Here is a 9,755-nt window from a genome sequence, read left to right as displayed (position 1 = left end):
GGGGGAGCCGCCTGGCCCGCCGGGGCTCGGGTTACCAGTGACTGACAGCGTCTCCATGGCGAATAATTTGACTCCGACTATTGTCTGGCGCGGGCAGGCCCCGGGTCAGATAACCAGACCAATCAGGGCTCGGGCCGCAGCGCCTCATGCCCGCTTAGAATAATATTATTAAAAAAGCAGCGAGCAAGCTAGACGGGAGGGAGAGAGCGAGAAGCGAACGAGGGAGCGGCGGGCGGGAGGGCGGGAGGGCGCGGAGCATGCGGAGCCGCGCCGCGGGCGGCCCCCGGGCTTGGACGAGGGCGCTGGCTAGGCGCGCGGCCGGCGGGGGCGTGGAGCGGCGCGGGATCCACGGCCTGCGCGGGGACGTACTGCAGTGACTCCGAGTTCGCCGGGAGCCAGAGCCAGGCCAGGGGCCCCAGTCCGCCTCTTGGCTCAGGACGGTCCGGCGGGGAGGCGCCCATGCCGGACCGCGCGGCGCGCTGAGGGCGCGCGGGCGGGCGCGGGAGCAGCCGGCACCATGTCCATGCTACCCACCTTCGGCTTCACGCAGGAGCAAGTGGCGTGCGTGTGCGAGGTGCTGCAGCAGGGCGGCAACATCGAGCGGCTGGGCCGCTTCCTGTGGTCGCTGCCCGCTTGCGAGCACCTCCACAAGAATGAAAGCGTGCTCAAGGCCAAGGCGGTGGTGGCCTTCCACCGCGGCAACTTCCGCGAGCTCTACAAGATCCTGGAGAGCCACCAGTTCTCGCCGCACAACCACGCCAAGCTGCAGCAACTGTGGCTCAAGGCACACTACATCGAGGCGGAGAAGCTGCGCGGCCGGCCCCTGGGCGCGGTGGGCAAGTACCGCGTGCGCCGCAAGTTTCCACTGCCGCGCTCCATCTGGGACGGCGAGGAGACCAGCTACTGCTTCAAGGAGAAGAGTCGCAGCGTGCTGCGCGAGTGGTACGCTCACAACCCCTACCCCTCACCCCGCGAGAAGCGCGAGCTGGCAGAGGCCACGGGGCTCACCACCACACAGGTCAGCAACTGGTTCAAGAACCGGCGGCAGCGCGACCGGGCAGCCGAGGCCAAGGAAAGGTACGAGTAAGTAGAGCTTCCACACCAGCTTCCCCAGGGGTCGCGGGAGAGGGGGTCCCGGGACGTCTGCTCAGCCCCTGGAGAGGTCTGAACTGGGCCCCTGATCCCAGCCAGGGCCCTGCTGCGGCCTGATCTAACCCGGACTGCTCTTTCGGGAGACCAGAAGATCAGAAATTTGTCTAAAGCGGGCAAAGCAATCGGAAAGTCATCAACTAATTCCCTGGTCTTTTGTGCGCAAACGTGGAGAAGCAGCGAGCCTCGGGGTCAAGGCAAGACAGTAGGCCTGGATTCCAGGCAAGGGGGGCGGGTACCGCAGGCAGAGCCTGAGAGTTCTCTGAAGGTCGGAGGGCTGAGGGGTTTGGCGAGGACTATCGGGGTTGCGGGTTTTAAGACTGCGTGCGAGAATTCACCAGCTCTTCCTGGAACTTTCCGTCTGCCTCACTCAGCAGCACCAGGCTGTGTGATTAGGGGTCAGGACTGGGATTGGAACTTGCCTGATACAACCTGGATGTAGAGGGGCCTAGAAGAATTTTCCTTGTCTGGATAAGGGGGTTGATAGGGAAAGCGTTTTATCCCGCATTGAAAGGACCAAGAGGCAAAAGGCTTGGGGAGGAAGTGTCAGCTCCCGGAGAGAAGAAAAACACATGTCCCCTTTTCTGCCCTGTTGGACCCAGCAGCCTTGGATTGCCAAGCCTTTAGCTCCTCTCTCCTTAGGCTCTACCCTCTCTGGCGGGTAGGTCGGTAGGTCTGGGGTGAGCTGAGAGCAACAGAAGGGCTGGGAGTCACCCGTCCTCAGGGAAACCTGGACTTCCTAAACTAGCCTTGCAGTTGACAATGAGGTCCCTGTGGCTTTGGTCTCTCAGAACTCCAGATCTGGAGGAGGAGATGGGAGAGAAACTGTGGGAACAGACTCCAACCTGAGTGTAACAGAAAAACAAGACACCTGGGGTCTGTGGTACTGGGTGTGTGCAGCCCAGAGTGAAGGGCGGGGGTCAGACTGGGGGTGCTGAACAGTGTAATCTGAGGTGGGGAGGAGGCTTCCAGCTGACCCTGGTCTCTAAGACCATGAGGGTGGGGTATCCACAGTTGTAAGGATTCGGCTCCCAGCCCTGTGGAAAGTCCTCTTCCAGAAAAACAGAAAGAAAAGGCCCTGGAAAGCCAGTACAGAGAGAATTTACCTAAGAATTCAGATTTCCAAATTTGGGTGAGGGGCTGTTGGTGAAAGACCCTGCGGGAGGGGGGTTCTCCCTGTGGAGGTCCCCCTCCAGCCAGACTGGCATGTATCCAGAATCCTGAAGAACTAAGTGCACAGGCCAGGCCCCAGGTGAAGGCGGAAGAGTTTCTCAGTTTCTAGTTTGGTGGAAGAATCTAGGCCAGGATTAGCAACCGTCTTCCCTCTCTCTTCTCTCAAAAGTCACCCTCCACATGCCCAGCCTCAGGCCCCAGCTGAAGCTTCCACTGGGAGCTGGGAAAAGGGCATCTTTGCCCTGGGAAAGGGCACCTTTGCACCCTTCTGGCCTGGTTCCGTAGCCCCACAGGGAAAACTCTAACGCGGCCCGACAGTTTGGAACTAGAGGGAAAAGACCCTTAGCTCTGGAAACCTGTCCCTCTGACAGAGATTTCCCTCAGGCAGAGGAAAGCAAAGGGAGATGAGGACCTGCGAGATTTCTCAACCTCAAGTCCTCAAGTGGACCCTCAGCCTAGAATCCAGGGTTCCTGACTCTCCTGGTACCAGTTCTCCGCAACAAACCCTGGCTTTGTGTTCAGCCAGGAGGGATCTGAAAATCCAGGCACCTTCTCTTCCTCCCTGTTCCTCTCGGTGACAACTCCATGAACCCTGCTCGCCTGCCCCTCTGCTCTGGAAAAGAAAGGTTAGCCACTCAGTGGGGGCAGGCATGGAGGGCAGACACACGGAGAGCAGAAAGGTATTCCTGAGATTAAGAGCTGGAAAGGTGGGGAGACAGAAATGATACCGGGAGAAAGTACAGAGGAAGAAATCGGGTCTGGAGAGACTAAGAGAACCAGAGCCCAGACCTGGAAGAGAAAATGGTAGAAACCGAAAACACCCGCAGGCTGCGCGCGGCGGCTCTGGCTCCCGGCGACACTGAGCCGAGCGGCCTTGGTTTCCCCGCTGACCCCGCTGCTTTGCTCCTGCTCTTGCAGGGAGAACAGCGAGAACTCCAACTCTAACAGCCACAACCCGCTGGCGGCGTCGCTGAACGGCAGCGGCAAGTCGGTGCTAGGCAGCTCAGAGGACGAGAAGACGCCGTCGGGGACGCCAGACCACTCGTCGTCCAGCCCCGCGCTGCTGCTCAGCCCGCCGCCGCCCCCGGGGCTCCCGTCCTTGCATAGCCTGGGCCACCCTCCGGGCCCCAGCGCCGTGCCCGTGCCCGTGCCGGGCGGAGGCGGCGCGGACCCTCTGCAGCACCACCACGGCCTGCAGGACTCCATCCTCAACCCCATGTCGGCCAACCTCGTGGACCTGGGGTCCTAGAGCCCCACCTGCCTCGACGCGCTTGCCTTCTGGCCTGGGCGCTGGGGACCCAAGAGGGACCGTGTCCGAAGGGCGGCCCGCGCCGGCGGCCCCACCAGGTACTGAAAGGCCCGCGCGCTGAAAGGGCAAGAACTGCCGGCCCGGCCCGGGTAGTACGGATGGCTCTCTGGTTTAGTCTTTGTTCGGGATTTTTTTTTTTTTTCCAACAAGTTGCTTTGAAGGTCCTTTGGAGGCCGGACCGGGTCTTGAACCAGGGAAGGGAATAAATTATACACCATTCTCCTACTCTTTCTCTCTTTCCCTGCCTTCTCCTCCCCTCTCTTCTCTCTCTTCCTTTGCCCTCCTTGCTCATTCGTTCTTCCTCTTCCTTCCCCCTCTTCCTTCCCCTTCTTTCTCTTTCCTCCTTTCCCTTTCTTCTTTCCCCTTTTGTACTGTTTCCTCTGTGCCTCTTACTTGCCACCTCTCACTAGATTTCTGTTACTCATGTCTGTTTTTCTGTCTCCTCTCCACCAGCCTCTTGCGCCTCGCAAGCTGTACCCCTCAGTGTTTCTCCTTATGCCTGACCATCTATGTACCCTCCACCTATTCCTCACTTTCCTAGGCTGGGAGTGGGAGGGGAAAGAGCAAAAAAAAAAAAAAAACAGGGCCTTTGAACCTGGGCTTTCTCCAGAGGCCCTTCCCCAAGGTGTCAGCTTTGTACCCAGTAACTTAAGTGAAGGAGAACGGGCCAAGGAGCAGAAGCCCCTGCACGCCCCCTTGCCTCCAGCCCCTCTGTCTTGGTGAGGCCCCGCTATGCTCTCTTATTCCTCCCCGGACAGTGGCCACCCGGCTCCAAGCGGAGCGTGCCTCTGGAGCTGCGGACTTGCCATCTCCCTGTTATGCCCTCATGTGAATGTTCTTCGGGAAATATTTCTGCTTTTATTTTATAATAAAATTAGAAATCATAAATATAAATATGGATATATACCATGAGGCCTGCCAGCCGGACGTGCAGCTGTGTCTGATTTCCCTACAGGGACTCAACACCCCGGGTGGATCGTTCTGGGCAGCCATGCCCGGTAAGTCCTGGAAACTGGGAGATGCCTTCCCACATACACAACCTATATCAATAGCTAAGTGAAGGGACTGAATACTCTGAAACCTCCTGCCCCAAAGCCCTCTGTCCCTTTTCTTGTCCCTGAAGCTCCCCATAGGAGTGAGGAGGGGGCAGCTGCTCTTGGGGACTCCTCTGCTCCCACCAGCCCAGCAGTGTCCTCAACCGACTCTTTCTTCACCTGGGAATGGGGGTAGGAAATGAGGGGCTGTGTGCGGAAAGTGGGTACATGTGTTTGAAGATGCCAAGGCTGGGGAACAAGTTGGGCCGTGGAGTTTTCCTAAAGGGCAGACTCCTTAGCGGTGAAAGCAATGCCCAGAACCAGGTGGAAGGCACTGGGCAGATTCGCTGGATGAAAGGGCAGCCGCTGATCCAGCCGTGAAGCCGGGATCAGGCGTGTGGCCATGGAGCAAAGGTCTCCATACTTCGAAATCTGTTGGTTTGGGGTGGAGACGAAGGGGCTTGGGGAGGAGGGGAGTCCTGGAGACTGGACAAGCCCAGCTCTTGGAACGCGTGTTCTGAAAGGGAACAAGCAGATGCCAGGACTTGGCTGGTCAGATCGAGGAGTCCCTGCCATGTGTGGTGCCTCTGCGGCCATAAATTAACCTGCACTGCCCCCTCCCCTCTCGGGGATCCAGCTTCCCCGCGCCCCATTCAGCGACACGTCTAAGCCAGTCCTGGCAGATCTGAAGCAGGCGGGACTCCTCGCCAGGGAAGTTGTGGCTTTTTCGTGTCAGGTCTTGGGGGGCTGTTGAAATGATACACTTGGCTCCTCTGTGACCAGGACACTTCTAACTAGATCTGGTGGCCCTGGGTGAGAAGGGATGGAGAGGATGAAGCGTTCTTGCGACCCGTGATCCTGGAGCTCGGGGACTTACTTCTCTGGCACTTGACTCTTTGGTGAAATTACTGCTAGAGGAGAACCCTTTTGCGCCGACTTTCTAAATACCAAGGATCTTTCCCAGTAGAGACCCTTACAATTCCGGAAGCTGGGCGTCTAATTTGGAGCGGGAGGCTTTGCCCCAGACTTCGTTCTGTGCAGGCGTGGGGGTCAGGTTTTACCCAGCAGGGTGAGATAACATCAAGCACCCAAAGTTCCCTGAACCCCAAGAGGAAGTCCAGCCCTGGCAGCTCCTGTGGCCTCTCCTGGAGGCTGTGCTCTCTGCCGCCGAAAACTCAGATTTTCCTCGGTGGGAGTGGCCCCACCCTCGCTGCCTGGCAGGGTGTAGAGCTGAGGATCCAAAGAGGCTCGAGGGATCAAGAAGCTGTCTTGGGTCAGCCAGCAGGTCGGTGATTACTTCTGGAAGGGAGGAAAGACAGTAGTCCCTGGAGCCTGAATCACCCCTATTGCCCCCCATTTTCACACTGACAATCATAGACAAACACACTCTACACCAGCTTTCACAAGGACACATACATATTTACAATTCAATTCACTGTGCCATGCACTGTGGTTAGCACAGAAACACTCACCCGCTCACACTTGGTGGCTACACAAGGAAATCCATCACACAAAACTCCATCACACATATAGTTCACATGCACACGAACAGAAACAAACATACACAGAAACACACAGACACATGTCCTCAGGTGAAACACTCTCCTGCACAGATGTAAGTAGTGAGGTACCTACACAAACAAGCCCTTCCCTCACCGCTGTATTCATGCACTCGAACACAAACCTCTGCTTCTCCCCAGGAACCTGCATATCCACCCCCATAGCCAGTGCCCTTGCCAGCAGCCAGTCCCAGCACATAGACCTGCTGGGGCCAGAACACAGCCCTGAAGCACAGCTGGCCGGGAAAGCCTAGGCTGCAGGAGCTGTGGCCCAAAGAAAGAGATGATGCTAACCCATCATCTCTGCAGATGGTCAGGGCTCCCAGCTGCAGCACCCTCTCTCCCCAGACCCAGATGGGATCCATGGAGTTAGCTGGGAGCTCTGATTTGGCCAGTAGGGGGCGGGGTGCCTGTCTTGGAGCTTTATTCAGGCTTAGTGGTGCTACTTGTTGCAACTTCCTTTTCTCTCCGCCTTGGAAAGTTAAGCCCAAAAATATTTATTTAAAAAGGGAAACTATGCAGAAGTTCTGAAAATAAACCTAAGCAGCTACTTACCCACTGTATAAATCTATACAAGCCAGTCCTCCACTCCACACTCCAATAGACCTACCGCACCAACTGTACATAACTTTTGCACAGACGTTGCCAGGTGAATACAACCATTCCCTGTCCAGGCCTTCATCAAACGGGGTTCTCAATGACTTGTCACCCCTCCCCTCTGCCAGTAGTCACTGAAACTGAGAGTTTTACTCAGGCCACTTGAAGGGAACGCAGCAACTAGAAGCATGAGTCTCCCTTTCTGCTTCCCCAACCACACTTGCTGTTCATTTATTCCCAGCCAGGTCCCATACCCATGCACCTTGAAGGTGAAACGCTAATGAAGAAGGTAGAATTTAGGCCTTGAGAGCAGCTTGCCAGCTCCTCTGCTTGGGGGACTTAAAAGCCGAGGACTACTGAGGGCAGAAGGGAAACTGAGGGCTGGCTATGCTGCCTCCACAGTCTCCTTCCATGCTGGGCACTCGGCAGCCCTCTCCAGGCCTCAGGTCAGGCCTGGACCTGATGTCCCGATCTTGCAGGGCGACTCGAGGGAGTGACTCGTCTACCTAAGGAGCAGGTGGTGATGGTGTGCCACACAAGAAAAGGTTAAACAGAGCCAGGGAGATCTGGGGAGACTACAAGTCCACTCAGTCTTCAGTTTAACCCAGTCCCTGTAGGACACACCATTTCAGTACCTGACAAAAACAGGGACCAGTCAAGTGGGGGTACTGAGTCAGGACACAGGGAATTTGGCCTCCTGGATTCCAACAGCTCCCACCTCTTGCCCAGAAGGATGCTGGGCGAGAAGAGGGAAGCGGGCTTTGGACAGGCGATATGTGAACGTCCTCATATTGAGGGGTGGGTGGAGGACGGAGGGCTTGGGCTCATGACTGGGCCCCTTCGTTTTTTTCGCGTCGCCCATCCCAACGCTGCGGCTTAGGTACCCTTGGCACTCGGAGCCGCCTAGGGAAGCTGGAGAGGAAAGCGACCCAGTGCGCGAGGATGTACTGCCAGACGCGAGAAGGCTCATAAGAGTGCGTGAGCGCCGGTGCGCCTTGAGACGGCAGCTCTTTTGAGTACATAGGTGCGTGGGTGAGCCACTGAGCTGCCCAGGGCACTTGGAGGAGCCCAGAATGCGGCTTGTAAATAGAGGCGCCTGGGGCTGGAGGAGAACCAGCCTCTCCTCTCGCGCCGCGGGAACCCAACCCTGCCTGAACTGGTCCTGATTCCTGGACCCGCGGCTGGACGCAGGCAGCCTGAGTGAGGAGGAAAAGAGCGGGGGCTGGGTTGCTGCTGCCAGGCGTGGGGGGCGTAATGGAGCCCGGAAAGATCTGGAGTCCCTGTGTCAGGGTCAAGGCCTCGCGTGCCTCTTCTCCGGAGCCTCTTCTCGAAACTCCGTGGGTCCCTGTGCGGCTGAAACTCAAAAAAGGTTTCTCATGGGTTGTGAGGTGGAATCGGAGAGGAGAGGATCAGAATAGTGTCCTTCAGAGGGGTGAGTTTTCCCTCCGTTTCTCGTCAATCACAACAGCAGGGTTGCTCCCGCGCTAGGTGAGAGACTAAATAAGACCATGTGGATGCGCCAGAAGAAAGACCCCGACAGGCGGCCCTAGTCGCCCCCAAAGGCTCCCTTTCTTGAAGGGCGCACAAACCCGACAGGCTGGCACAAGGGACGCCTTCTTTAGGATGCTAGCAGCCCTGGCAAAGGCCAGGGCTAAATCCAGAACTACTGGCCGCCCGGCCCAGCCAGAGTACCCCGTGCGTCCTCACTGTTTGACTAGCCCGAGGCGCCTGGGACTCTGGCAAGCTGCTACGGGGCGGCTGAAGCCTTCGAAGACCCAGCCGCGCGCTTGATGCCAGGCCCGGCGCGACCGGCTTTCCCAGACAAGTGACCCTCGCGCTGCTGGAGATGACGCGAGGCTCTGGGGCCTGAGCTGCGGGGAGCAGGGGCCCGCGGGACTGGACAGCCTTCTTCTCTGGACCTTGAGCTAGCGGCGCGAGTAGGCCCAGGAGCCGGAACGCTTGGGACCCGCCGCGGGCGATAAAACCATGCGCAACCCCGCAGCCGTCCGGGCTCGGGGCTGGGGGGTGGGCGGGGCGCTTCAGCTCTGCAGGTCCAGAGCACTCAGGCCCAGCTAGCCCAGGCCTGAGATCCTGTAGTCTGCAGGCTGCGTTGCCTCGGTTGCCCCGGCCGGGGAGTCAGCCCAGTCGCCCGAGGTCCTGTAAAGAGAGCGACGGGTCAGACAGGAAGGCGAGAGCAGCCGCGGGGGCGGGCCTTGCAGAGCTGCAGGCCCTCGACTCCCTTCCTTCAGGGTTTTTCCAAGGATTTGTGTTGGCTTCCCAGCCAGGACCTTTCTTTAGTTCCAAAGCTCATTGCTGGCAGCATTATCCGGGTAACTCGCCCTGGGCCATGGAGACGCGGTTCGATGCTAGTGACTTCCCTAGTGCCCAGAGTAACAGGTCATACTTTTCCTTTCTTGAACGCTCACTCCACATCAGGCACTTTACACACCTGGTATCTGTTTAATTCTCACAGAGGCCACACAAAGAAGCTATTATTACTGATACATGAAACCGAGACGTCAGGTTCGGGAACTTGCCCAGAGTCAGACACGTTTACAGCGGTGGGACCGGCATTTGAACTTGGTCCTTGCCAGTATGCAGCGCATGTTTGCGCGGGGCCAGGGATTGGAGAGGCGCCTGGCCCCGGGGTCCTCGGGTGGCCGGGGGTGGGGGGGCGCAGATGCTTCCCTGGGGATCGGAGGCAGCCCTTTGCCGCGGGAGCGAGCTGCGGCATCGGGGCTCGCAGTCCCAGTGACCCGCCCAAGTCCGGTGCAAGCGTTTATCCCTTCAACCATCAGCGTAATTACCCCGTTCCCTCACTTGAGCTCTTCTAGTTTTGAAGCACCATCGAGTACCACCAAGCAGATTTCGACCAGCGCAGGTTACTAGATAGAAAAGATAGAACCTTGGGATCCTAGGGTCAATCTGCTGCCG

General features: G+C 58.0%; 1 protein-coding gene across 2 annotated transcripts; it reads left to right on the top strand.

Annotated features, from left to right (window-relative positions):
* Positions 1-277: 277 nt before the first annotated feature.
* SIX2 (SIX homeobox 2) lies at positions 278-4,552 on the top strand. Of its 2 annotated transcripts, none has more exons than XM_005212654.5 (2): positions 278-1,083; positions 3,241-4,552. In XM_005212654.5, exons 1-2 carry the CDS (start codon positions 518-520, stop codon positions 3,569-3,571), a joined length of 897 nt encoding a protein of 298 aa, XP_005212711.1. In that variant the 5' UTR covers positions 278-517; the 3' UTR covers positions 3,572-4,552. The 2 variants fall into 2 exon arrangements, with proteins under 2 accessions (XP_005212711.1, NP_001192607.1); NM_001205678.2 differs by having other exon boundaries at positions 518-1,077; positions 3,241-4,194.
* Positions 4,553-9,755: the final 5,203 nt, after the last annotated feature.

Source organism: Bos taurus, chromosome 11, assembly GCF_002263795.3.
Source record: "Bos taurus isolate L1 Dominette 01449 registration number 42190680 breed Hereford chromosome 11, ARS-UCD2.0, whole genome shotgun sequence".
Taxonomy (NCBI): Eukaryota; Metazoa; Chordata; class Mammalia; order Artiodactyla; family Bovidae; genus Bos; species Bos taurus.
This window is presented reverse-complemented; position numbering and strand designations above follow the sequence as displayed.